General features: G+C 51.5%; 10 protein-coding genes across 10 annotated transcripts; 7 read left to right on the top strand and 3 right to left on the bottom strand.

The window, feature by feature from the left end:
• Window positions 1–31: 31 nt before the first annotated feature.
• Window positions 32–1,282, top strand: IAR55_000931 (uncharacterized protein; the record flags this gene model as incomplete). The annotated part of the gene is made up of 4 exons (XM_066944062.1): window positions 32–265; window positions 406–771; window positions 849–971; window positions 1,064–1,282. The coding sequence occupies 4 exons, from the start codon at window positions 32–34 to the stop codon at window positions 1,280–1,282; spliced, it is 942 nt and encodes a 313-aa protein (XP_066805263.1).
• A 682-nt stretch (window positions 1,283–1,964) lies between these two features.
• IAR55_000930 (uncharacterized protein) lies at window positions 1,965–2,912 on the bottom strand (the record flags this gene model as incomplete). Its single annotated transcript, XM_066944061.1, has 4 exons — window positions 1,965–2,236; window positions 2,309–2,441; window positions 2,513–2,618; window positions 2,680–2,912. The coding sequence occupies 4 exons, from the start codon at window positions 2,910–2,912 to the stop codon at window positions 1,965–1,967; spliced, it is 744 nt and encodes a 247-aa protein (XP_066805262.1).
• A 368-nt stretch (window positions 2,913–3,280) lies between these two features.
• On the top strand, window positions 3,281–4,184 carry IAR55_000929 (uncharacterized protein; the record flags this gene model as incomplete). The annotated part of the gene is made up of 2 exons (XM_066944060.1): window positions 3,281–3,503; window positions 3,571–4,184. 2 exons carry the CDS (start codon window positions 3,281–3,283, stop codon window positions 4,182–4,184), a joined length of 837 nt encoding a protein of 278 aa, XP_066805261.1.
• A 45-nt stretch (window positions 4,185–4,229) lies between these two features.
• IAR55_000928 (uncharacterized protein) lies at window positions 4,230–6,469 on the top strand (the record flags this gene model as incomplete). Its single annotated transcript, XM_066944059.1, has 4 exons — window positions 4,230–5,826; window positions 5,921–6,162; window positions 6,222–6,308; window positions 6,377–6,469. The coding sequence occupies 4 exons, from the start codon at window positions 4,230–4,232 to the stop codon at window positions 6,467–6,469; spliced, it is 2,019 nt and encodes a 672-aa protein (XP_066805260.1).
• Window positions 6,470–6,705: 236 nt separating this feature from the next.
• On the bottom strand, window positions 6,706–7,274 carry IAR55_000927 (uncharacterized protein; the record flags this gene model as incomplete). The annotated part of the gene is made up of 2 exons (XM_066944058.1): window positions 6,706–6,810; window positions 6,954–7,274. The coding sequence occupies 2 exons, from the start codon at window positions 7,272–7,274 to the stop codon at window positions 6,706–6,708; spliced, it is 426 nt and encodes a 141-aa protein (XP_066805259.1).
• Window positions 7,275–7,787: 513 nt separating this feature from the next.
• IAR55_000926 (uncharacterized protein) lies at window positions 7,788–8,194 on the top strand (the record flags this gene model as incomplete). Its single annotated transcript, XM_066944057.1, has 2 exons — window positions 7,788–8,018; window positions 8,105–8,194. 2 exons carry the CDS (start codon window positions 7,788–7,790, stop codon window positions 8,192–8,194), a joined length of 321 nt encoding a protein of 106 aa, XP_066805258.1.
• Window positions 8,195–15,679: 7,485 nt separating this feature from the next.
• IAR55_000925 (uncharacterized protein) lies at window positions 15,680–20,822 on the top strand (the record flags this gene model as incomplete). Its single annotated transcript, XM_066944056.1, has 8 exons — window positions 15,680–17,004; window positions 17,051–18,830; window positions 18,881–19,110; window positions 19,165–19,472; window positions 19,536–19,661; window positions 19,717–19,880; window positions 19,935–20,148; window positions 20,200–20,822. 8 exons carry the CDS (start codon window positions 15,680–15,682, stop codon window positions 20,820–20,822), a joined length of 4,770 nt encoding a protein of 1,589 aa, XP_066805257.1.
• A 1,465-nt stretch (window positions 20,823–22,287) lies between these two features.
• On the top strand, window positions 22,288–23,219 carry IAR55_000924 (uncharacterized protein; the record flags this gene model as incomplete). Its single annotated transcript, XM_066944055.1, has 2 exons — window positions 22,288–22,367; window positions 22,430–23,219. The coding sequence occupies 2 exons, from the start codon at window positions 22,288–22,290 to the stop codon at window positions 23,217–23,219; spliced, it is 870 nt and encodes a 289-aa protein (XP_066805256.1).
• A 369-nt stretch (window positions 23,220–23,588) lies between these two features.
• Window positions 23,589–25,940, top strand: IAR55_000923 (uncharacterized protein; the record flags this gene model as incomplete). The annotated part of the gene is made up of 10 exons (XM_066944054.1): window positions 23,589–23,960; window positions 24,056–24,199; window positions 24,289–24,585; window positions 24,645–24,810; window positions 24,888–24,943; window positions 25,010–25,148; window positions 25,196–25,247; window positions 25,303–25,528; window positions 25,595–25,837; window positions 25,902–25,940. The coding sequence occupies 10 exons, from the start codon at window positions 23,589–23,591 to the stop codon at window positions 25,938–25,940; spliced, it is 1,734 nt and encodes a 577-aa protein (XP_066805255.1).
• A 97-nt stretch (window positions 25,941–26,037) lies between these two features.
• Window positions 26,038–27,098, bottom strand: IAR55_000922 (mitochondrial 54S ribosomal protein mL46; the record flags this gene model as incomplete). Its single annotated transcript, XM_066944053.1, has 3 exons — window positions 26,038–26,226; window positions 26,348–26,943; window positions 27,035–27,098. The coding sequence occupies 3 exons, from the start codon at window positions 27,096–27,098 to the stop codon at window positions 26,038–26,040; spliced, it is 849 nt and encodes a 282-aa protein (XP_066805254.1).
• Window positions 27,099–27,249: the final 151 nt, after the last annotated feature.

The following is a 27,249-nucleotide window of genomic DNA, read 5'->3' as shown; positions in this document are numbered from 1 at the left end:
ACTTACGCACTGAAAACCGCCTTACACAGACATGACGGCCCCTCAACCCACCTTCCACCTGGTCAACGCCTTTGCTCCCACCTCGCATGCCGGCAATCAAGCTTCTGTGATCGTGTTCCCCTCTACAGCGGCCGACGACCCGCGAACGACAGACGAGGGGTTCATGAGACTGGTCGCTAGGGATTTCAATTTCTCAGAAACGGCTTATGTGGTTCCGACCGAGGAGAAGGGGAGATACGGGTTGAGATGGTGGACCCCTGCTGTGGTGAGTGAAGATATTTTGCTCAATCGTTCCTCCTTGAGCTTCTCTCATCATCATCTCATCACATCGTCGCGTTTCTGTGTCTGAAATCATTCAGGACCGGTCACCTGTGGTTACACCTGACAACTCGGTCTCACCCCCAGGAAGCCCACCTATGTGGTCACGCGACCTTAGCGTCCGCTTTTGTCCTCTTCCACCTCAATCCCAATCTTCACGATCTCAACTTCGACACCCAATGGGCTGGCACACTGACTGCCAAACGGGTCTCTGTTCAAGAAGTAGAGATCATCCTTCCCTCTCTCGAACCGAATGTGCTCGCTACTTTCGGACACGGCTCGCTCGACGGCGAGGATCAGCGAAGAATACAGGAGATCGCAGAAGCCTTGAGTGTCTCGGGAGGAGAGGTCAGGGCGGTAGAGGAGTGTCCGTTTGGTGAGAGGACGAGCTTCATCATCGAATTGGACGGAGAGGTCAATCTCGAAGATCTCGTTGTGGACTTCAAAGCTCTGGTGAGTGACAAGTCAGGCATGTCATTGGGTGGTAATCATAAAAAGAGATGGACAAAGCGAGCTGATACACCGTTCAGGCTGGACTCAGTGAAGGTCTGATTATAGTCACGCAAATCGACAAGACCATGTCGGAAGATGGGAGACTGCATATCAACTCTAGAGTCTTTGGACCAAAAGTCGGTATCGACGAAGATCCAGTCGTGAGTGTGGTACCCGTCCTTGTCCCTCATTCATTTTTTCACAAGAGACACGTCGTCATCATGCACGTTCACTGAGCTGAATCATCACATAGACCGGATCTGCGCATGCCTATCTCACGGGATATTACCTCGCTTCGCCACGTTCCAAATCACTCCCAGAAGCGTTCCGACAACATCCCACCGCCACCATCATCGAAGGTCGACAGTTGAGTGCAAGAGGCGGAGAGTTGAGGTGTACGTGGGATAACGGGAATGTCAAGCTTGTTGGTAAAGCCTTTGAGTTTGGAAGAGGAACGTTGAACGTGGAGTAGGATTATAAAATGGATACATGGTCGTTGTAAGCATGTCGTACACGAGTCATCATAGTCGTCTATGTATTGTCAAGCCGGGAATACTGCAGGTCATCGAGACCGATCAAAGCTGTATAGCTGGGTGGCAAGTCAGTCGCTTGTCTCACAGCTGGATATCCTACGACCATTCACTCACCGCTCTCATTCCATCCACCCATTGCCGAAATCATGTTTCGCACTTCAGCGACAGAATCACGCTGTCTTGTACGCTGATGAATAGAATACGGGCGTGTCTTAGAACCGACAAAGCAGCGTCTCCTCTCATCCTGCATACAGTCCGATTCAGCACAGGTCTATCAGACTGTTAGAGCGGCAGTACCCACAAAGTCGAGGTGGTGGAACGGCAAGTCTGCGAGTTCTGGATGATGATGTTTCGAAGATATGCAGCCCATCGCGAGGGGATGATGATTCGCGTTATGATAGAGCGAGGAAAGAATGGCAGGTTGGGTAGGTGTCGCCAGGCTGGGACTGGGTATGCTTTATACCGCACATGATCGATTGTTTTCAGGCATTGTATTCACCTAGCGTTGTGTGTCGAGGATCCCATTATTCGCTTCTGGGATTAAGGTGTCGCACAGCCATCGGGCAGACACGATAGGAAGGATCATCGGTTCCTTTTCCCAGCCCCACGACATCGTCTTTTTCACCGTTTCCCTTTGCGCCTCGATTTCTTCATCTCCACTTCATCCTCGTCCTCGTCTTCCTCGCCTCCCGCGCCAAGCTCAAGATCTATCAGTTCCTCCCATTCTCGAGTGGACTGATACCGTTCCCCGCCTGTCGCTATATCCCGATAAGCTTCAAGAGTGAATCTGGCATCGTCGAATGAAGTGGAAGGATCAAGGATGGTCGAAGACAGAGTATTGATAGTGGCCAGATGGGAAGTGTGCAATGATATGAGAGGGGATAAAGAATTGACTGATATGGAAACCAGGTCAGGTATATTTTTCCTTTCAAAGTGACAGTTTAGACACCCGAACAGGTCCTTACTGAACTGCTCTAATGTCCACGTGAGCCATAATGGTTCGATGAAGACAAAGTCCATGCCTTCTCTTTGACAGGCAGCAAACAGGATCTTCTCAGCTTGATCAGCGAGCGTGTTGAGTTTGCCCAGGTTGTTGTCCTATATATAACGTCCAGATTTCAGTGGTATTTCCCATGGCAATGAGGGATATCGCCGCGGAGATGACTTACAAGCTTTGTGAGAACTGTCTTGAGCGCTATGCGGTGAGTATACAACGATGCCAGATGCGGCCCTATTTCCGGTCTTTCAGGACGTTCGTCCACTCCTATCAGATTGCTGCGTTGCAGTTCCTGCATCAGCATCACGAATCGGGACAAGGTATAATGGAATCGCTCACTCCATCTCAGTGGCTTCGTCGACGCAGCCCTTGGCAGCCTTGAATCCATCTATCATGACCAGTTCGTCCCATGTCCTGAGAACATTCCGGATCTCCGCGAGGACGAGCTTGAGCATCCGATGATGTGTAGTCTCGGTAGGTTGAAGAGAAGGAGACTGGGCAGGGGAGGGTGATGGGGACTGCGAGTTCCGAGCGCGAGAGCGGGAAGGGGTGAGCGATGCCAAGCGAGACATCGTTGACAATGTCCAGTCAGACCTTTAATCTGTCGGTCCGTGTTTATGCCTGGAGGAAAGCTTGAAGACATCTCATTGAGCTGCGTGAAGTGAGATTGTAGGCCGCTCCAAATGTTGATGTTTTCGAAATATTTGATCCCGTCAGGTCAAATACGGATGCCGTTGCCACCCGTCATCGTCATTCTCAATTCTGCCATCATATCAACATTTCTCACCATCTGCAACCCACTCGCTCTACTTGAGACACTCCCATCCATCTACTGTGGATCGATCAGACGAACCAAGCTAGGCTGCATGTGCTCCAGAGTCTACGACTTCATACTCTGATTGGAGACTTGCGCTCAAGATCACACACCACGCGACTCACGATGCTTCGCCGACTTCCAGTCTCCGCTCGACCGTACCTTCTTAATCGTACTCGTCCGCTACTAGTACCGCGCCCGGCGATATTCCCACCTTCGCGACAAGTCCATGTCCGAGCTATCTCATTCTCGTCCATACCGAGGGCGATGGCTCGCGCTTTCAGAGTACCGCTCTATGGCGCGGCAATAGGAGCTGGAGGGGTCGGTTATGCTAATTACAAACTTGAGGGTAAGTCATGAAGTAGGTCGCATAGTTAGAGGTGCCAAGGCTCACACATCAACTGGTCTACTTACAGGCGTCCGAAACGCGACATCCGAGATACTAACGAACGTCTCCGACAAGCTGTCATCTGCGTACAACTCTGCGACCGACGGTATCTCAGCGGCAGCTGATATCGGATCACAACTTGGTTCAACAATACAAGGCAGGTTATCCGACACCGCTGCCGGGGTCCAAGATTCTGCAGACTCATTCGCCCAGGGAACGAAAGAGTGGTGGGAAGCCTTCACGTCTCAGTTCACTCGAAGCCAAGACAGTACCTCGTCTACATCTGCGGGTGGCGACGGAGGAGCAGGTGGAAAAGGCAGGGAAGAGAAATGGCAGCCTGGGGAAGGCCCTGGAGAACCGAACAGAAACAACGGTGGAGAAGAGGCGCTGCTGGGTCTTGTCGGTGCAGTCGCTGCGGCAAATGTAGAAGAGAAAGCGTCCGATCCTTTCATTGGGGGGGGAGGCGACGAACATCAACTACTTCAATTGACCAGGAAACTCATCGAAATTCGATCGGTGCTCCTCAGTGTCGATCAAAGCGACGCTCTCAAACTACCCTCCATCGTCGTTATCGGGAGCCAAAGTTCAGGAAAGAGTAGCGTATTAGAAGCGATTGTTGGACACGAGTTTTTGCCCAAGTGAGTTCCGCGGGTCGCTAGGCGATGCTGACAATTCAGGGGCGACAACATGGTCACTCGTCGACCAATCGAGCTGACTCTCATCCACACACCGGCCAATGCCGCATCCTCGTCCACGACACCTGCAGAGTACGGTGTCTTCCCCAACACGCCTGGAATGGGCAAAATCACCAACTTTGCCACAATCCAGAAGACTCTGACGGATCTCAATCTCTCTGTGCCTCCTGAGCTTGCCGTTTCAGATGACCCTATCCAACTCCAAATACATTCGCCCCATGTTCCTGATCTTACATTGATCGATCTACCCGGCTACATCCAGATCAGCTCGATGGACCAGCCTGATCAACTGAAGGATAAAATCGTATCATTGTGCGACAAATACATCCGAGAGCCAAACATCATCCTCGCGGTCTGTGCAGCGGACGTCGATCTAGCCAACTCGCCGGCCCTTCGAGCGAGTAGACGGGTGGACCCTCTGGGGACTAGAACAATCGGTGTGGTGACCAAGATGGATTTGGTCAAACCTGAACAGGGAGCGCAGATAATACGAGGCGAGCGATATCCTTTGCATCTGGGATACGTCGGCGTCGTTTGCAAGGCTCCTCCCACCACGGGAGTCTTCAAGGCTATCCGAGGAGACAGAGAGACACCCAACGTTACCGGTGCGGTACTCAAGCGGGAAGAGGAGTTTTTCGGCGGAGAGAATGCGAGATACTTTGGACGAGACAAGAAGGTGATGGTGGGAACGGATACCTTGCGACGACGATTGATGGATGTTCTGGAGACGAGCATGGCGTCGAGCTTACACGGAATCACGAATGCGGTACAACTTGAACTTGAAGAAGCGAGCTATCAATTCAAGGTTCAATACAACGACAGACGAATCACGTCGGAATCTTACATGGCTGAGACGATTGACGCCCTGAAAGCTCGGTTCAAGGAGTATACCAAGCAGTTCACGAAGCCCGCTGTGAGGTCGAAACTCAAGAACATGCTTGACGAGAAGTTGATGGATATCCTTGAGCGGGTCTATTGGAATGATCCTCGGACACCTGAGTTGAGTAAATTAGGAGATGACAAGAACATGACCGCGGAGGAACTAGACTCTTACTGGAAGTTCAAGTTGGAGACGTCTAGCTCACTCCTCACAAAATCAGGAGTTGGTCGTGACTCGACGGCTTTGGTCGCAGAAGGCCTGCGACAATTGATCGACTCCATTTCCACCGGCGAACCTTTCACCTTTCACCCCTCGGTCACAGAACGGATCACCGAGTTCTCACATGCTATCTTGAGAGAGAGGATGGGTCTTACAGCCGACCAGGTGGAGAATTGCATCAAGCCGTACAAGTACGAAGTGGAGGTGGACGATCGAGAATGGTCTGTGGGTAGAGACAGAGCCGAAGAGAAGTTCGGTGAAGAGATGAAGCGATGCGATGCGAAACTTGCCGAAATCAAGGGAAGAGTCGGTGGGGCGAGGAAGTTGAGTGGACTGATCAGACATGTTGGCGAGCTGGAGAAGTGGGAGGAGGACAGAAGGAAGCGGAGGTTCAGCGGGGTAGTTGTGGGCAGTGAAGAAAGCGGTGTGGAAGGTGAGAATGCCCCTGTTCTAGACGCGTATAAGTATTCACCGGCTCAAATCATCGATGGTGAGTCTGAGTTTTCGTCAGCTATGTACACGTCAGCTATGTACACAATCTTGGGATGAGCAGTGAGGACAGAGCTGATCAGATTGCCACGTAGGCCGTCATGCTCTTCTGCTCGCCAATCGACTTACCCTCCTCAAACTCCGTCAACAAGCTCTGAAGTCTCGCCGATGTCGTCAGGGTCCCGATCAGTCGGCCTTCTGTCCCGAGGCTTTCCTATCCGTTGTTGCGGACAAATTGGCCTATACTAGTACGATGTTCATCAATATCGAGCTGTTGGAGCAGTTCTTCTATCAGTTCCCAAGGGAGATTGACTCGCGAATACTGTATGACCTAAATGTGAGTGGCCTGCGCGGGTGATTCTAGAGGTTTGTTGTTTGCTGAAGAGACGTCTGCAGAGGGAGGAGATCGGACGATTCGCTAGGGAGAACCCCAAGATCAGACAACATCTCGAACTGCAAGATCGGAAAGACAAGTTAGAACAGGTGAGTTGTTAAGTTCCAGTGTGGTCAAAATATACCGTGCGTCAGTTGATACATGAACGATCTGTTAGGTGATGAGATCACTACAGAGTTTAGTAAATCTGCAGAAGGATACTAAGAGCAGTCCTTCAAGAAGAGAGGGATTGTTCACGAAATTCTTCTAGGCGCGAATGGGTGTTTCGGAATTGATTGAAGCAGGTTCGGAGTGAATCGTGTTTTGGTATCAGGTGTAATTCGATAGTCTTTGACGCCCCTCATGATATGTATCGAGTTTTTATGTATACCGAACTGCTGATGAGAGCAATTGCATACTGATCCACCGATCTGCACTGAAATAGTCCATCAAGCTGATGTAATCACGATCCTGTCTACTACGACCCTCCCCCGATTCAAGGTGAACCTATGTGGTGCTCGCGCTGGCAAACTTGATAAGCTGCATTTGAAGGTTTGTCTTGCCTTTCCTGATCTTCAGACCATCTCGAAGTTGCTGCTTTGTCAGACCGGTCTGCGATAGAACGAGATGATGAGTACCGTTTGTTTTCCCTTCTGTACGTTTGAGAATCGTACACAAACGATACAGTATTGATCCTAATCAAGATTGATCCTGGCTATGCATTGATGTTCAGAGAAAGAGGAAAGACCACTTACACATTCACTCAGATGATCAAAATCAAGAGAAGAATACCCGGCCTCCAAGATCAGTTCCGTCACGATCCGCCTCCTCTCGGTAGTCCATGGCCCGGAGTTCGGGCTCTCCGATTTGGCCTTACTGGTGGTAGTGGTCGCGGTATAGCTCTTGCTCTTAGGTTTTGGCTTGGAATCGGGCTCGCACTGAGACGTATGGGAGGGTGCTGCGGTCTTGAGCTTCTTGAGAGTTGGAGAGTGGTCTTGGGGATAAGCGGGCGGAGAGGAGTGGCCATCCCCTGGTGGAGTGGGAGGTGAGGATGAAGGTGCTGAGCGTTTGGGCATCTTGGGTCGTTTCGTTCTGAGAGTTACGAATGATATGGCGGGGTTGACGTTGGGTTCGTTTTTACGCTTTACGAATGAAAGAGGATCTTGATCCCGAAACTTGTAGTTTAGTCTGGCTGACGAGAGATTTCAGACGAAGGACTCACTTTGTCGAACCAAAAAGAGCCTGTGTACCGCATGTCATATTGTGTATGTGTCTGTGTGGAGCCAGTGTGTGTGGACGTGTGTGTGCTTACACTGCTCTGACGGTCGTCAAGGACAGAATCTCGCGTCACTGGGCGTTGTAAAGTATAGTCTGCCGCCTGACCTGCCGCGACATTCCATCCCCGTCGATAGATTCCTCCATGCACTGACTCTACACTACTCGAGTAGTGGAGACTTCTCTTACTCTACTCCAGTCATTCAGTCTAAGCGGGGCCTCCGACCACTCATCCTTGGTCCTCAGCCTTCAGTACGGCCTGTATCAACCAGCAGAATCCGCTGTCAAACCAAATCATCGCAACAACATCCACGATGTCCCCACAAGCGATCAAACGATCCCGTTCATTTTCGCCCACTCCACCACCTACCACCCCCAACAAGTCCAAATCAACCCCTACCAAGAAAGACAAGATTTCAGCATCCAGTTCACCCAACAGGTCCGCTTCTGGATCGGCATGGACGAACGACAGGAAAGCTATCCTCGTTAACAGGTGCACGCAGACTGCGTACAAGCATATGGATTGGGCAAAGTTGGTCGCTGAGGTGAGCTTTCCTCAGCGTATGTGTTCCATTACCACCACCGATGTACGATGTAGACGCTGATGGAGCGTGTTGTCGTATCATCGTAGACCGGGATGACTGAAGACCAGTGCAAGAATCAGTTGACTCCTGGGAGAAGCAATATCAGAAAGACCGTGTCGGAGTTGTTTGGGAAGTGAGGCTCGGGGTAAGCGTTGAGGGGTAAGACGTACGCCGTATACGTCTGGAATAGCATACAGAGCGAATATGAACGAAGATGCTTTCCACATTTCGAAAAAGGAATGCGCACATTGATCATTCGACATTTTCCCAGCGAAGAATTCAGAACAATTCTCTCTCCCTTCGCGCTATGGGTTTCTTGGTCACTTCGACATTCCAACAGTTCGTCAACGTCGGAGATCGATGTGCCGTGGCGCTAGAAGCGGTGCCGGCTGACAAAGCCACCTGAAGTGTGTCTCTCTCCCTTGTCGTCAGTGTTGGTGGGTGAATAGAAGGATCTCTGCGTGTCCGTTACGAACGCGAGTGCCCAAGAGATCCTTTGACCTGATGGCTTCTCCGAGGATACGTTTCTCGGGCATCCGTCAGCGACCAGGAGCGGGGGCTGGACGAGTCGGCATACAAGAGTCAGTCGCCCTCCAGAATCTCAAATCTCCATCCCTCAGAACGAATCACGACTTCAACATATTAAGAAACTCCAATCAGCCTGACTTGTCGCAGAATGCCTCACGCCACAAACGAGAGCTCTTCTACGTCCTCTCGAACGACCACAGTGTGAGTCCAATAGTCTATGGTGCATTTATCTACGAGATATTGCTGACTTGGGTCGAAGAAGAAACAATGGCCCCGGTTACGCCACCAATGGAACCAATGGAACCCATAGGACCAACGGGACCGATGGGTACACGAATGGCCATACGAACCGAGTCACTGATGAAAATCACGCCAACGGGACTTTGTCCAATGGCGGTTCGACGCATGGCGCCGATGGGCGAGTGCTTCCTCGCGAGCAGAGCGCTTGGCGAACCAGTTCTGACTGCATTGGACACACAGAAGGTACTTGACTGAACAGACATCAACCGCACCTCGAGGACGTCGCAACGCCATGTCATTGGCGGATACCGATCTTCGAGCGGTTCGGGCTGGCCTAGGTGGCGGAGCATCCCGAAGTGGTCCTGCCACCGGAACTACCAACACTACGTCCACAAATAGCCATACTCTCACAAACGGGTTTCACTGAGAGGTTTGACCCGAGATCGTGCACGACTAGAGCTGGGGAAAAGGCGATACTTAGTAGACATGAATAGAGTTTCGCTGAGAAGTTTTCCCAGGGCAGGGATGCAATGAGGCGCCACACACAGAGTCACCACTCTCCGACTGCTGCCTTCCCTTCGAACCAGGTTTCAGAGAGAGGCCAGCAGATGACTTCCTTGCTGTGTAGAGCGTTAAATTGAGCCTGGAACCCTCTCAGCCACGTCCTGCCAAAGGCCTTGCTCAGCTCACGACACCCTAAGACAGACTCGCTACTTCGTATTGGATGTGTACAGTATCACGAATCCTTCAATGAAGGATGACGCAGAGGAGATGTCGCGATGGCGGGTGTCGTTTCGTCGACGAACAAGGTACAAGGTGGAGGTACATTTTCATTTTGATTGAGACTTATCGTCAGTCCAAGCAGAACTTCTGGTAGGTGCAGAAGATCGTCAGAGAACGCAAACGGGAACCTCCCACTTGCCAAAGTCGTCCTCCAGTCTTTTGCATATGTGAGGTCCAAGCCTGTAGGAGGTCCGCTCAAAGTCAAGGAACACCTCAAACTGCAACATTTCGTGTATTCTCGTCTGTATATCCGAGGGAAGCCGAGAAGGCCACTGATAACTAGCAGAGAGCCTGGACCAGGATGTTGCATATGTTATCATAAACATACCGCTACGGCCTTCAAATGCCACGACTCCCGACGATGCTTTCTAATCAGGTGGGAGGACATCTTCGTGAGGTCCAATTACACTGCTTACCTGTGACAGGCCTGTAAGATTCAGATTTTGCAGAAAGGATATCTATAAATTCAGGGGGACGCCTTCGATTGGAAGGACACAAAAGTCTACGAGATACCTCGGATGAATGCAGGAGTATATCGTTTCAGCTGATAAATCATGTGCCTTCGTGCATATAAGGCCTATGATCTAGCTTGTCATATAGTAGTATGGATTTACGTCGCACACTGCTCATCAAATCGAAATTCATCTGCCCTTACGACCTCAAGAGCAATCGTTTACCTATCTTACACCAGCTAAAGTTCTCACCCTCGCTGTATGAAGTCACAATCGACCATCATGGCAGAAACAAATGAAACGACTTCAACGAACGGTGCTGATTCTCAGAGTGATATGTCAGTCTCCTATCTCGGACGTATCGCGCGTGGCTCTGACTCGCTGCCTGGGAAATCGTTCCCATCTGGAGAACGCAGTATGTACAGTGCCCCATCGACGATCCAGGACACTGTAGATCAACCCAACAGATCAAAGGACGGCATCGTGCGTAATGCGTGGTGTGACGAGATGCGCTGTGTATCGGGTGGACAATGGAAAGAAGGGCCCGGTTTCTTGGTCAAACCGACCAACGACACCGAATGCAGCACTGATAACGGCCTCTCTACCAGAAGCACCGCCACCGCCACCGCTACTGCCATCACCTCCACCTATCCAAGGAGCCACATCTGATCATCAGTGAGTCGAGCACCTGTATCCAGCCTACCGGAACAAAGTCGTTCAAGGAATGAAAGATAGGAAATCAAGGAAGAGCGATGAGCGAGTCCTGATGCGTTGTCGTGCGTGAATCGGAAAGTGGTCCGGGGAACGTTTGTGTATTTTGAACGAATGCATTGCCCTGAGCTCTTAGACAGCTGCACCTCCTGTGTCACCGGCGTTGTGGAAGACACTTTGATCTCGTACAGGTGCATCCGTGTTGCTGCACTACTTCACAACGCTAAGGCCAGGTGGCAGCTCATTACGTCAACGATAATCATTGGTCTTTGAGCCTGAAAGCAAACAGCCCTTGTCCCGACGTAGTTTCCGAGTTTTGCATCTTTCCACTTCAGAGCACGTCAAACGTCGAAACACTGTCATGATCAAAGGGTGCTCTGTTAAGAGCTGAATACTGCTGAGCGTCTCGAAGGTCCGATAAGAGGTATCAGAGCACATTTGACTCAAGATAAGATACACGCCTTCGGACTCAGACTCGCGCAATCCGCTGAGTCAGTGGACCATACTACATACATTTCGGCGAACAAGCAGCACATATAAGCCCAAATATCGACATGACCTCTTCTGTGACTTCGATCCTAGACGGCTGTTCACAGCATCATGCCAGCGCAAATGCTGGGTAAGTGTCTTTGGTATTCCCCTCTGATTGCGAACCTTTGCTAACCCTCGAGCAGTGGGGTTGATCCTTCAGCGTCAAATTTCGGCCAGCGGCGTGGTCTGCGAGTGACCCGTCCGGACGGAAGCTCAACGGACTACGAAGTTAGAACAGCACCCCACCACTCAAGCACTAGAAGTAGTAGATGGGCTAGTGATCACCAGTCTCAGGAACTTTCTCGCCTTTCCATTCCACCTACCGAGAGGTAGGTCAAGATATATACACAGCGGTGATTTCCGAATACTTGCTGATTTAAGTACGTGAGATCTCACGCGGCTCCTGTCGACGAAGGTGATGGCAGTCCGACTGTGCGTGGCAATGGAGAAGGAAGCAGTCCTACAATCACCGGACCCAATGGTCAGACCAGTAATGGGGTCAATACAATTATTGGGAGGCAGAGTCTCCCTGATAATCAGGATCAGCAGTCGGAAAGGGCACAAAGTGTGGCCAGCTGGCCAGGTCGAGTTCACCTGAGCCGGAACCAGCAGCCAGATCAATGCTGGTGACACCAGAAATGGGGATAGTTGAAGGGAGGGAAGACATCTGGCCGGGTAGACGTAAGAAGTTGAGCAAGGTTCGATAAGCACATACAATGCATGAGCGGAGAGACCAATGATCTGCCTACACCATCCTTTTACGTGGTAGTGTGAAAGTGGAAGAGACCTTCTGCTTTCCTCCTAGTACGGTTTCGTGTGATCGTGTCTTCCAGTGAGTGTGAAGATAGCCAAATAGGTAGCTAGACTGCTTTTCCAGCACGCATAAGGGAAGGACATATCAAGGCGAAGATGATGACGTGAAAATGGAGCGACACCATCAAGGAAGAACTACGGATAGTACCCATGTAACGTGTGTCACACTTGCCCTCCTTTGATGACTGCTCGAAGATCATTGGATGACGATGGACCGAGTCAGCCTCGTAGAGGTCTCCCTTCTGCGAGGATTACTCTCCATATTTTTCCGACAAGGTATAAAACCCCCAGGACTGGTTCTTGATGGCTGCACTCTTTTAAGTTAACTATCCGGTACAAGACAAGCACGCCTACGGTATCTACCATCGAGTCTCCAGAGACTTACAATCACAACACCATGCATCCTTTCAGCAATCATGACGAGAACTCAGAGAATGGCCATGGTGGGCAGAACGCCCCGGACGGGCGTCAATATGGCAATGCCTCGATCACACCCGTACCTGACTTGTTTATTACAGGTGCCACGTCAGTTTTTCATACTTCCTTGCTCTACTTTGCTCATGTGTAGTTGAGACCGAAGCGAATCGGAGGGCGAGGCTTCCAGACGTCCTTCCACCAACGGCACCGATGTCAACGAGACCGACGGGACCAACGGTCGTGAGCGCAGGCGCAGGGTGGTAGCGTACAGTACTGCTGAGTGAGTAATGTACCGGCACATCTAGCCCTCAGTTGTACTCATCTTTCTTACGCGTGTACTCTGTGATAGTGAAGATCGCAATGAACTCGGGCGAGCCCCGAACGCATCTGCTGGAACCACTTCAAGTCGTTTGACGCAAGCCGGCTCCCAGGCTAGCCAGCCCAATGGAGATTCGACTGGTGGCACAAACGGGAACGCGACCAACGGAGCTACGAACGGGGCTGACACGAATGGAGATACGCAACGGGGGCCAGACGGTCATAACAATGGCGGTAGTTCCAACGGCAGCGCCATCAATGGTGGTCAGTGATGGATTACCGATCATTTCTGCATGTTCTGATCCGATCGCTTCACAGTCAGAGGAGAGGGATTGGTGCCGACGAACGTGACCTCTAGGTTGTAGCTGAGATCGAGTTATGCATGGAGTTTACAGAGGGACCTTCAATTACGATTCATATTCGTTGCAGTTCATAGTCCTTAACGATGATCATCATCAAGATCTCAGCCGAGAGGCAAGGGCCACAACACACTTGCGCTTGTACAAGTGTCGCACACCTGAGAACTCTGCCGGTATGTGCCAGAAGAGAAGCCCTCGACCCACGTATACTCGGCAACGCTGACATACTTGGCATCGGTGATCGACGCCTAAAATATTGCTTTCGAGCACATGCCACATCAATCCGATCGTTTCTCCCTCCCTCTCGATCTCGCCTCTGGGGTCCGTTCGGGACCAAGGTTCCGATCTCTTCGAGGGACGCGCCACGCTCTTTCCTGCAGAAGAGATGAGATCAGTTACGGTTTAACCTTTTGGAGAGTGCGCGATTCAGTTTCAACAAAACGCAACGGACCTTTTTTGATCTCGCCAATTCCTCACCGTTCCTCTTTCATTTGCACTTGCTTCCTCCCTTTCACCGGCACCATGCATCGCTCGCAGCACCATGTATCGCCTTGATGTCAGGTCTGTCACGTCTGATACGCATGCTTTGCACCTTGCGCGCCATGACGGCAAGATCACGGGGTTGACGAACAATGGCCATCGACATCATGTCGATCTCTTCCACCCACCCACACTCTCACTCGCTCGACCTCATTCTCCCTCTCATTTCCCGAGCTGCCACCCTGATTGGTACCTTAGAGCTGACACGTCATACCGGATAGTCATATCTCCACGTTGACGTGAAACAAGAACTCAAGCTTCATGTGAGGGCAAGACAAAGTCGAGGAACGTGCAGTGAGCCGTATCAACAAATGCTGTACAGTCCGGGCTGGCCAGCTCGCCTCTCGCTTCATTGGACCCCACACATATACGCGCACGCGACTGGCGGGATCGGTCAATCAGTCTCAGGAAGTCGATCGGGATTGACATTGAACGACATCATCGATGGACAGGGCAATCCCTTGTTATTGTTTATGATGTCGTTGTTGAGGTCATCTGTCGTCGGAGTGAGAGGCTGGAGACTGGCTCGCCTTTAGTTGAGATCAGAAAGTGAATGACGGGCGGAGCTGTCGTTAGCTGGACTCATATCATCAAGTCAACGTAGTGAAACCATCCGACCAACCAGAGGGCCGGTGTTGAGCAAGCGATCCGTGCGTACCCATCCTTAGCCCCTCCCGTTACTCTTCCTTCTCTTCACCATCAGATTCAAGCCATTCATCTCTACTTGGGCTATCCGCTGACCCTCTGTGCATCTACTTCAGCAGCACTGTCATCTGATACTTGCCTCGTTGCAGCTTGGTCGCAATCGCTCTGGACCATACCTGCGAACGTTACCACTCAATTATCGAACCGCATATACCTTCCCAGCTGTGAGGTGAGAATACCGGATTGCATCTTGAAACGACAGTTCATATAAAGCACAGGGTATACACCGTGACACAAGGGTGAGTTGAGCTTCTATCAGAGTGAAGCCTTCTGAAGGGACCCTTGCGGACATTTGCGAGAAGTGCTAGCTGTGTGCTCTCGTGTATGATGGCGTTGTAACATGCGCGTCTGAAACAAAGGACCTTGTCAGGTTCGGTGACATCGACGGATGTCGCCTAGCGGTTGTGGTTCGTCGTCTGCGCTGAATGAAGTTGACTTTCGCATCCCAACCATCGCAGATTACTCTGCTCGACCATCAGTCCTCGACTGAAGTGTGTAAAGGGCGGAGAAGAGGCTTGTTATCTGTTGTACCACTATCCCTGTAACTATGGCCACAAGACGTAAGCTTATCCTCGTATCTTCAACAGTATCGCTGACGAGTCCTCAGCTCCTTCACTCCGTAGCGGTCACTGTTCATCTCACACCAATTGCTATCTCGTCGATTCTTTCGTATCTTGTCTCCCACAATATCGGAGCTGCCACGCCTGTGACCGCAACGATCGGTTCACTGCACTCACACAACAAAAGGTTCCTTTGACCTCTTTGACCTTTCGTGAGTGTCATATTCAATCGGATTCCCGATCAAAGGCATAGCTGGGGGTAGCTTGGGTCCAGGCTACAGGGAAGCTGCTTGACTGACAATGCGTCTCCCATTCTCACTGGGCTAGACAAGTCCTACATCGATACCAGTGCGGACATCGAGATCACTATTAACGAGGTCGGACCGCCAGCGTTTGCCAGCGTTTGGCACTCAGATCGTCCTTCACTGAGCAACTAACCTTCATGACGTGCAGCCTTTTGTGAGTCTGCGGTCCGGTACTTGGCCACACCTCTCTCTGATACTAACAGTCCAGCATTGGAGCTAATGACCTCCTTTGGGTTGATCAAAATCAGCATCCCTGCGAACATTTAACACCACACATGACCAATGATTGCCACAGCCCCACTTCAATCGTCCCATCATCTTCTCAACGCGAAGATGATACCACAATATCCCGCCAGCGCCATGCCACGCGATGCTCTGCCCTCGTCTTCGTCCACGAATACTGGTCCTTCCGCATCCACGCCCGGTCGAGGGTTCAGGGGCTTCTTATCCAGAGTCCGAGTCGGATCACCGGAACCACCAGAACCTTCTGGACCTCGACAACGCTTGTGGTCATTTATGGGCGGTGAAACTACCAAGTCCAGTTCATTATCGGAAACAACAACCGCCGCAAATCAGACATCTAGAGGGAGACCGCGGACTCTGTCCAGCGAAGTTGCCACCGGGAAGGAAGTGCTTCAGAGGGAGACAGGGAGGAGCGTGATGTCAAGACCGACGACTCCGACGCAGAAAGCCCCTCGACAGATTCGCCTCAATCCAACAGCTCTACCTGCTTTACAAAAAGGGGAGGATGGGAGATGGCAGGGCCCTGCGTTGTCTCGCGGATCGATGTCAACGTCGGCTCTGCACCTCTTACAGCTGGACGACGAGGAACCACTGAGACTTGATGAAGACAAGAGGATAACGAATCAAAAACATGCATTGTCCAATCTATCTCAGACAAAGGCTGGTGACCGCTCAAACGCTCCTCCCTCCGCCTATGGACGTGCCGACGGTCCATCAATCGCTGTCGGGTTGTCTGCGGAGGCCATCGAACAGAGTGGAGTTCAGAGTACACTACATCGGTCGGTGCTTGATGCTCGAGTGGGGTCCCGACCGTTCACAACTACTTCAGCTATCAACGAATTTCCCGATAAGTCGTTTCCTATGAACCCAGTGTTGCGACCTTCGTCAGTAGCTAGCGGAACTTTGCTGCGCACTGAAGCGCTGGGTTTCGCACCTGATACCTCAGCAAGGTCTCCGATCACTCGTCCTCCTCGGACCAGAGCTTCAACGGCCAGTCCTCCAGCCAACGAGCGATCCTCTCTAGCGTCCAACCACATGCCTCCGCCTCCTATTCCTGCCCATGCACGTCGGGAATCGGCTCCAACATCCCTTCTCTCTCGAGACCATTACCTTCTACGACTATCAGCTTCATTCATGGTCAAATTGTTGACGCCAGTGATTCGTGACTTGACCTCTGATCGGAGCGACAGAAAGATTGGTATGAAGCGACTCGCTGATGAGAGGCTGCAAGCTTTGGGGAGGATGGAGAAAGCTTGGGGCGCGGAATGGCTCCGAGTCGCTAGTACGCTTTCAAGCCACGACCAATCTCTTCCCGTATTGGACAATCGAGCAATCGGCTCCCTGGAGGCTAAGGTGAGACTGGTGTACGTCGGAGAACGGGCAAAGGAGAGAGAGCGCGATACATGGTCAGATGCTGTCAAGGACGGGCTCCTTCTCTGCTTGTGAGTCGTTGTCGCAGCATTGACGCTCCCAGTCTGACCGTCGCAGCCTTCTCAATCACCTGTTCCCCTCCCAACCGTCTCGCATCGCGCGAGTCATCATCTCAGAACGAGGTATCATGGGAGCGACTAATGTGACACGGTTTCTCACTGCTTGCCAAGGCGTGGGACTCTCAAATGATGTCGTTTTCAGTCCACATGATTTACAAGAATGCTCGGAGATCAGCTTAGGGAGAGTTGCGAACACAATCATTTTCCTTGCCAGACTCGCTGGACGAGAGTCTGCCGCCTTCAGTCCAAATCGATTACCTCCCAAATTCGCTTCCATTGGCCAACCACCGGCAATACGTGACGCTGCCTCGGCCTCCCACACTCGTAGCCCTCTAGCAAGTCCGCGCCGTCCGCTTACCGCCCAGGATAGCTCTACATCTTCTGCCGAAGCTGCTTCACACTCTGCAAGACTTGCTGCTTTGCAGGCAGATAGAATTGAATCCACCGAGCTGGGCCCCAACCTAAATGTGATCACACTCAACCAGCAGGATCTGGAGTTGGATGACCCTAGCACGTGGAAGACACCCACTACATCGACCTTCGCACTACCATCAGTTCCGTCCGAAATGCGAAGATCACCCCTTACTCGCGCATCAACCCAGCCAAATATCTCGCCTAGCCTACGACCGAAATCACCCGCAGCTTCGCCCTCGTCTCGAAACATAACACCGAATGGACGGACACAAGCGCGACCTGTACTTCGTCTCCGCAATACCACCGGCGCTAAAGTCTCCGTGTCTTTCGCGGACGATGTAATCCTAACGAGTGAAACCGGCATTGCGACTGGACAAACACATTTGGGATCTCACTCCGGCGAGAGGACACCTAGTCTTGTTAGTTCTGGATCTAGGGTCACTTCTTCTTCCGCGTATACCAGATCGAGCGCGACGAGGTCAGTTGTGACAGTCATGGGAGAGGAGCATGCGGTCAATCTGGCGGAGGAGGACAACCGCGATCGACCTGACACACCAAGACTGCATGAGCGGCGGATCAGCGAGAAGAAGCTGCAAAATGCTCGCGAGAAGATCTTGGGTACTTTGCTGAGTAGCGAGGATCTACCACACGATCTACGTGATGCTTTGCGGAAGAGTGCGACGAAAAGCTCAGCATTAACTGAGCGAAATGACGAGAGAGATTCAGCATTGTCAAAGTCTCTGGCCGCACTCGAGGGTAATCGGAAGCCGCCTCAACCGATTCGGATCGACTCGAGTCCACTGGATGGAGCTTTTGCTCGACGCGGACAAAACCCGGAATCGGGACGCCAGGATTTCAGCCAAGTATTAGAGGAAGACGAGCAGAACGGCCTCAACTCAGATCTTTCGGCGACGATATCACGGCCGCCACCACTCAGAAGGCTCAGTTCCAATGGCAAAGTGTATATTCCTAAACGATCCGTGTCTCCTGCGCAAATGACCAGCCCTACAAGTGTCGCCTTTCCTCTCTCATCATCGGTCCCGAACAGCTCCTACATCCACATGGCAAGAGGAGCATCTTTGCATTCGTCTCAGAGCACAACCAGCAATTTTTCTCGACCATCCGACCTCACAGGGCGAAGGCAATCTGATGTGTCCTCCGTACACAGCAGAGATCAAACATTTTCATCTAACGACTCGTCGAGGCCTTTGCAGATGCGGATCAACAGTATGGTTAACCTGTCTACTATGGGTACACCTTCCCTTTTCAGAGATAATTCGACGCAGAGTAAGTTGAGATCAAGTCAATATCAATCTCTGCAAGTATTGGAATTCCATGAATCAGGCCGGCCTGTCATCAGATATGTGAGTCTGTTTTCATCCTGGAAGATGACAATCACTAAGCACTCGCATAGCAATTGGGTAATTGTATCGGACGAGGTCAGTTCGGTGCGGTCTACCGCTCTTTGAACCTCGGCATCGGCCAGATGGTAGCGATCAAGCGTATCAGGCTTCATGGCATGAGAGAGGATGAAGTGACGGATGTCATGCGTGAAGTGGAATTGCTCCAAAGAATGTCGCATCCGAGTATAGTCAAATACGAAGGCATGTCGAGAGACGAGGAATACCTCAACATTGTGCTCGAGTAAGCTATATTAGAATGCAGGCAATAGCGTTGGCTGATCTACCTCAATTCTAGGTTTGTAGAGAACGGCTCCCTTGGACAAACGCTTAAGGCATTCGGACAGTTCAACGAAAAGCTGGTCTCGTCATATGTGGCCAAGATCCTCGCGGGTCTGGACTATCTCCACTCCCAAGGTGTGGTGCACTGTGACCTCAAAGCCGCCAACATCTTGTCAACAAAGAATGGCAATGTCAAGCTGTCCGATTTCGGAGTATCGCTCAATATGAAGGCCGTGGAGAATATCAAGCAAGATGCGAAGACTGAAGGGAAGACTGGAGGAGCCAAAAAGAGAGTGTCGGAAGTGGCCGGGACGCCCAATTGGAGTGGGTGTCTGGCGTTTCAAGAGCTTCGGGCAACTTCACTGACGAGAATTGACGCTATCGTAGTGGCACCTGAGGTGATTTCATTGACGGGCCCGTCTTTCGCTTCGGACATCTGGTCGCTTGGCTGCACAATCATTGAGCTGCTTACTGGCAAGCCACCGTATGCAGATCTTCCCAATAGCATGAGTGGTGAGTATTGCGACCATAGGTGGCGACAGGACATCACTTATCGGACACCATGCAGTCTTATTCCACATCGTGGAGGACGATATGCCCCCTTTCCCTCGCGACATTTCCGACGACCTGACCGATTTCCTCAGGCAGTGCTTCGTAAAGGACCCAAAGCTACGACCGACGGCGGCACTGATGTTTGAGCATCCGTGGGTTAAAAGGCACAGTCCGGAGCTGGTAAGAGTATCAAAATTGATCAAGGCGTATTCCCAGCTAACGTATCATTACCAGGCTTTGAGACCTCAAGACAGTGTACCGTTCCTTCGACGGGTGAGCAAGGACCTACGACGAGTCGACAGCTCTCGCCTCTTCGAACACAATGAAAAACCCAATGCTATCGATGTTGGGAACCAACGACACAGCATGACGAGTTCGCATGAACGACACGGCTCGGATGGGACGTCCATGAAGGCCCATGTACTAATCAAGACATCGTTCGGCAAAGGTGGGATTTACGTATTACCCACAGGGATGTCGTGCTGACAGACCTTTTCAGCCATTGTATGTCGGGTCTGCCATCTTAGTGTCAAGAGAGTCGGAGTACTGTGTCAGGATTGCGGGCTCGTTGCGCACTCAGCCTGTGCAAGCAAGGCGTCACCGCGATGCAGCCTACAGGAGCAATTCACGCTGCTTTCCCGACAACAAGAGATGCAGAAGACACCTTCGCGCGGTCCTTCGCCTTTGCCAATATTCGACAAACGAGATGGGGCCGCTCTAGCCGCTCTCCCTACCAAGATCTTGAACGGCCTCAAGCGATCCAAAGGTGTTTTGTCGCCCTCCACCCCTTCACAGAGCGACTTGACAACACCTGTGGCTCCTGAAATTCGTCGCCACCCAGGCCGCTCACAGAACCGTCCAAGCCTTGAGATGAACCTCAGCTCTGGGTCCGCGAGTCTGCGAATCCGATCCTCAATGTATAGCCCTAGGTCAGAACACGAAGAAGATTCCCAGAGGAGAAGCGGAGGGCATGTCGATTTGGATGGTGGGGATCCATCTTCGGCAATAGGAGAGAGGAGTAGTGACAAGATGGTTTCAGTCGGAGTGGTACCGGTTATCGGACAAGGTGGGATGAGTCATGTGAGGCGCACAGAAAGCAAGAATGATTGTTGTATCATGTGAGATGGCCGAAGTATATGGGATGGTTTACATGGCGACGATATCGGTATTGTAGCCTTCCTAGATCACATAACAATCTAATTACACTATAGCTGTATAGTTCATCTTGTTTGGGTCTTGTAGACACACACACGCATGGTTTTTTTGTTTGCATACACGCATATATTCTGACTGTAGATCAATAGTCGACCATTCCAATGCATCCTTTGTTTACCGTATAGCTTACATGCCTGGTGGGATTCACGACGATTCGTGGTCATGAGATCCCGAGTCGTTCGCTTGATGTATCGCATCACTTTGCCCAGCATCGACCATTGTCCCATCGGATGCGACATCATCGAGGATTTGCTGTTTACACAAACGTTTGGTTGGCGGCCGTGAATGCAAACTTCTCCGAACAATCGATTCGGGTGTTCTTGTGCGCGATCCATAGCCAGGGCAAAGTTCGAAGAATGCGGTACGAGTAGCGTAGACAAGCCAAACACCGTTGAATATAGCACTACTCGAATGAACGATATACCACAACGGACCACGATAACTTCGGAGTGGCCCCATGGGTATTAACCAGACAATCCAGAATGGCGCCATCGACGTAACTTGAACGGACTGTCCATTGTGCCATATCACGCAGAGCAAAGACCACAAGGGGAAGACCACCACTGCTATCGACCGTCGATCTCGTTACCATTCTCTGTGCCCGCACACGTTCATGCACGTTATACCCTTATTGTTTCCCAATTGGATAATGATGAATACTACTCGTCCAGTAGCTTTGTTTGCTTGTTTACCATTTCATCTTGTTTGCGCTTGAACGGGTGTCACTACCACTGGAACGCAAGTGACGGCATTGTGTTTTCTTATCGATTTAGACCACATCCGGCCGGTCAAGTCGGTCCACTGACAAACAAGGACACTTTGTGGCTTGATGCTTCTACGTGTGGGGTTTCTGTCGTTGTAATACAGGGTAATAATACCCACCAGATGTGCTGGTCAGTTGGTTAGTTGCAAAGCAACGGTGAATGACTGAGTCCGAGTTCTGATCTGCAAGTCGTACGACATAGTGCAAAAATGTCTCATCCCATCACTGATCACTGGTCAATCGGATCGTCGGGTGGGATCCCACCTTTTCTAGCAGATGGCAAGTCGGGACTGAATGCAATACGACCGAGCCGTAACTAGTGCTGCCATGAATCTAGCTGCTTTGCTGACGGCATGATTAAGAGTACGGGGTACGGGTACCTTGTGCTTGTTGTTTGTGTTTGGATGTGGGTTGTTTGTACTCCCGAATGGGGACCTCTCATTCCCAGATGGATATATAAGACAGACATTCCGAGCCTCTATCGTGACCTTTTCTTCATCCACAACAACTCAACAACTACTAGTTAAGTATAATCAACCAGCCAACCAACCTACCCACACTCGTTTATTCAAACCCAAACCTACCAAACCCAACTCAACAACAATCAAGATGAAGACTGCCGTTGCCACCGCTCTCCTCGCCGCCGTTGCCTCGTACGCCGCTCCCACCAAACGTGCTGTTACCGACACGTGAGTCTCACCGATCGTTTCTTTTCCTTGGAATACTTGCTGACGCTGTCGGTCGTACACAGTGACATCCTCCAGTACGCTCTTACCCTCGAACACCTCGAGAACGCCTTCTACCATGGCTTCCTCGACCAGTTCGACGATGCCGCTTTCACCAATGCCGGATTCCCCGACTGGGTCCGAGGACGAGTGAAGAACATTGCCGAGCACGAAGCTCAACACGTCGCTCTTCTCTCCGGTGCCCTTGGCTCTGCTGCCACTCAGCCCTGTACCTACTCTTTCCCCACCGTGACCGACCCCAAGTCTTTCATGGCTCTCGCCACCGTCATCGAGAACGTCGGTGTCTCCGCCTACCTCGGCGCCGCCTCTTCCATCATGGAGTCTGCCTATGTCACCGTTGCCGGTTCCATCCTCACCACCGAGGCTCGACACCAGGCTTGGTTGAACTCTGCCGTCGAGAAGGCTGCCGCTTGGTCCGGTCCCGAGGACACTCCTTTGGACTTTGACGAGGTGTACTCGATCGCTTCCGCCTTCATCACCTCTTGTCCTTCCACCAACCCGACCTTGCCCGTCAAGGCCTTCCCCGCTCTCACCATCGGTACCGACGGTACCATCACCACCACCGCCAGCACTGCCGGTACCTACGTCCAGCTCATCCAGGGTCTCGAGACCAACGTCTTCCCCGTCGTCAACGGAAAGGTCCAGGGTCTCCCCACCACCCAGGGTATCGCCTATGCCGTCCTCACCACCCAGGCCAACTCCACCTTGGTCGGTGACGACAACATCCTCGCGGGTCCTATGATCTTCAACGCCCCCTTCAACTCCAAGCAATCCAACCCCGCCCCCAGCTTCTAAGCGACCAAAAGACCCCGCTTGTAGCTTAGTTCAGTCATGTACAGTACTGTAGTGAGGAGACGGATGGTTAGGATAGGATCATCATATGGACAATGGATGCATTTACGATAAAACCCAAGCCTTGTCTCTGACCATTTGCCATGATGCCACCTGTTTGACCTGCATGGGGACATTTTGCTTGGTGCCCCGCTCGAGTGACTACCAAAACAGACAAACGACCGTTTCGTTTGGTTCTCTTCGTCCTCTATTCATGTACACAATTCACCTGAGGATCGCATCGTCAGCAGAACGGATATGGGCAGGAACGTCTGGCCAGTAGCGACTGCTTCCAGTGTGCTGAGCGTGGACTCTGCATGACCCCCACACATGATGAAAGGCTCACGCTTCCTCTTACCCGCACTCTTCAAGACTGTCGTATTACCTCCCTTGCTCACTTATCTCATACTGCACCTCGCCACCACTTCTTCCCCCAACGCACTGGTCCGTATAGGGCTATATGTCTTCTCTTTTCCGATTTCGTACGTCCTCCGCTCTCAGCTCTCCTCGTTTTCGTCGACTCGTCAAGCGAAAAAGTTGGGTGCGATCGATATCCCCCGAGTTAAAGGAAGATGGCCCTTGAACCTTGATATATTGAGAGATTGGGCGAGGAGTGGGTCGGAAGATGAAGTAGGGAGAATGATGCTACTGTTGGAAAGGCAGTACGGCAAAACTTACAATACCCGGGTGCTCGGCGAAGATCAGGTGAGTTTGTCGAAGTGCCGAGAAGGGGTGAAAGTCATACTGGATGGATTTAGCACTGCGGAATACCCTTACTGACAAGCTGCGATGAGATTTAGATCATCTCGACGGATCCTCCAGTACTCAAACATGTCTTGATCGATGACTTCGAGAACTTTGTCAAAGGTCAAAAGTTCAAAGATCGTGCGGAAGCTTTCCTGGGAGATGGGATCTTCAATTCCGATGGAGAACGTTGGAGATTTGTGGGTTACGCTCGCTCCCCAGGAGGATCTTCATGATCGCGAGGACATGCCTTGGGTCCAGGCTGACGATGATCGTTGGGACACCACAGCATCGAGCCCTACTGAGACCATTCTTCCACCCCAACCATGTCTTTGCTCAACTGTTTACTCCTCATATCGAAGCCTTTGTCTCATCCCTTCCAACTTCGGGTGAAGCCTTTGACATCCAGGCTCGACTAGGCTCTCTATCACTACAAATAGCAGTCATGTGGATGTGCGGCGAAGATTTGTCAACGGTGTCCAGTAATGCTAGTCCCGAATGGATTGCCGCGAAGGAGGGTCTAGGTAAGGCAATGACAAAGGGTCAAAGAGTGGTTGGAAGACGAGTCAAGATTGGGACTGTCTGGGCGAGTCGACCTCACTCTATCTCCGCAAGAAGGGGCTGCTTAGCTGATCTGTGGATAAGCCCCTATTCGAGCTTGGACACGATCCATTGGCAGAACCAATGAGGGTCATCCGGGCCTTCTTCCAGCCTATCATCGATAGAGCCATGGAACGGAAACGACAACGACAAGCTTCTCGAGAGAGCGATGAGACAAAATTCATCGACATGCTAGTCAATGTCACAGATGGTGAGTGGGTTGCATAATGATCCACGCGTGATACCCTCGATCGCAGCAGGCTTGGGCTGATTTAGCGCCCACTTTAGACCGAAAACTCGTCGAAGATCAACTCATCAATGTCCTGCTTGCCGCTCGAGATACGGTGAGCCTGAATGACAATCGTCTGATCCGATCGAAAGACAAGCTGACACTGGCCAACATACAACAGCTCACCTCGTGCTTGACATTCTGCGTCTACTCGCTTGCATTGCATCCGAAAATCGCGAAGAAGCTGCAAGACGAGATCATAAAGGTCGCTAGACAAGACGGTGCTATTACCAAGGAGGTGATCCGTGATTGCAAGTACAGTGAGTCCCGACGCAAGACAGTGGTAGCTTGACTCATACCAGCACAGGTCGAGCCTTTATCAACGAAGTCCTGCGTCTGTTCCCCCCCGTACCTCTGAAGTGAGTATATCCATTCACAATGCCAATCGCGTCCCTGATAAATGTTCACTGGCAGCATCCGCCGCACACTTCGACCCTCCCTCCTGCCAACCTCGAAGGGTGGCGCCCCAATGTACATGCCCGGCAACACGTCTATCATTATAGCCACCGTTCTTCTTCAACGAGACAAGTCCGTCTGGGGAGAGGATGCCGACGTGTTTGATCCCGAACGATGGATGGGTGCTGGCCTGGGTCAGAGCGAGAGGGAGGGGTTCATCAGCTGGAATATTGGTCCGAGGATGGTCAGTCAGAGTGTCACGGTCTGATCATCAAGTCATTATGCTGATCGTCATACTCGTACGGTACAGTGCCTCGGCCAGCCATTCGCTTTGACGGCGACCCACGCTTTCTTAGTGCTGCTTGCTCGACATCTACGAATGTTGGAAAGCGAGGGTGCTGGTGGTGCTGAAAGTCTGGTACTGGCGCATGATGCCCAGCCGATGGACACAGTGATGCCTGAAGCGTGGAAGACTCCTGGAGGCAATGATGGTCGTGCAAGGGAGGGTAGGGATACCATGTGGGTGGTAGCAGACGTAGTACTGGCAATCAAGGTGAGTTGATCAGTAGCGTTCCCGTTCTTGTACATGTGCAGTCAGCTCAAGTTTGTTGTCACAGGGCGGTCTTTGGGTACGGATCGGTCCGTCACGAGAATGACGATGGTCAATGCCTTTTTACATTAGATATTAGACCTGATATGTATGTGGTGCATGCCCTCTGCGTTGCGTCCTCGCTATGCTCGTCTGTTCCAGATCTACTCGGCGTCAACCTCTGGATCAGGCTGTCCGAACATCCCCTTTATGCTTGTCCATAAGTGCTCGTCGCCCTGATTTCTGAGTCTATCCTCGACTTCTGCAGCCGAGAGCCAAGCGAAGGTGGAGTAGCTTGATGAAGAGGAAAGTGAAGGTTCGCCTGCAAGGATGTGACCTCGGAGGAAAAAGGTCTGAGGGAGAGCAAATTAGTTAGCATAGTTATTCGAGATTGTCGGATTCCGATGCGTGTGCCGACAAACAGCTCACGAGACCACCGACTTGAATGTTGGACAATGTTTTGCGCTGACTCACTGTTGATTCTCCGTCTTTGACCATGCCAACAGGTTTTCTAGTGACCAACCAACTATCCATTCCCTTTCCACCCAAACTACCATCGAGACCAATCAATTTCTGGCTCACAGCCTCGTCCAGCCCTTCCAATCGTCCTACTTCAGTCTGTGGGAACCCCCATTTCTTGTTCGTTGATTGTACCAGACAATAAACTTCTTCCTCTGGGAATCTTTCCAGACTCCTCTCACCCCTTTCCTTCTCATCGAGTTTCATCCAATGATCTCGATCGAACGTCTGATATTCTGTCTCGGGCGGGATATCGCCCACATCCGGAGCAGAGCCTGCAAGTCTTCCGCCGTAGATGTCGGAAGAGTACGAATGGTCCGCTACGAGATGTCGGCGGAGGGGGAGAGAGCCGGATTTGAAGTAGAAATCTAGGGGGAGGGGAGAAGACAGAGCATGTTCGATGGCTTGAGAATGGGAATGGTACGCTTCTTCCAGAGGAGTGGGAGTAGGAGTAAGCAGAGGAGGTCGCGAGAGTAAGAGTGAGGCGATCAATGGCGGGGGCGTGGAGGTTGACGTCGATGATGATGATGAGGAAGAGAATCGTTGAGATGCTAGAGGTGATGAACGTGAAATTACTCGGTCAGTAAATGTCGATGCTTGCATGCACGCGGATCATGCGGTATATGGTCCATGGACACTCACCTGCCCTTCGCGGGACAGAGCCACAAGCTCGCACTACTGACAGTGATCGTGGGGCGAACGACATGATTATGAGCGATACAGGTGTTGTCTGTACAAGAACATACAGTACAAATGGAAAATATCACTCGTGCCAGCTCGAATTGGACCGAAATTTCAGATCCCAGTGTTTTCAACTGCCCAGATACCAGTGGGGTGAAACCTGTTCCTTCCACCCA

The sequence above is a fragment of the Kwoniella newhampshirensis genome, chromosome 2, assembly GCF_039105145.1.
Source record: "Kwoniella newhampshirensis strain CBS 13917 chromosome 2, whole genome shotgun sequence".
Taxonomy (NCBI): domain Eukaryota; kingdom Fungi; phylum Basidiomycota; class Tremellomycetes; order Tremellales; family Cryptococcaceae; genus Kwoniella; species Kwoniella newhampshirensis.
Note: the sequence above shows the minus strand (reverse complement) of the source record. Positions and strands in the feature narration are given on the sequence as shown.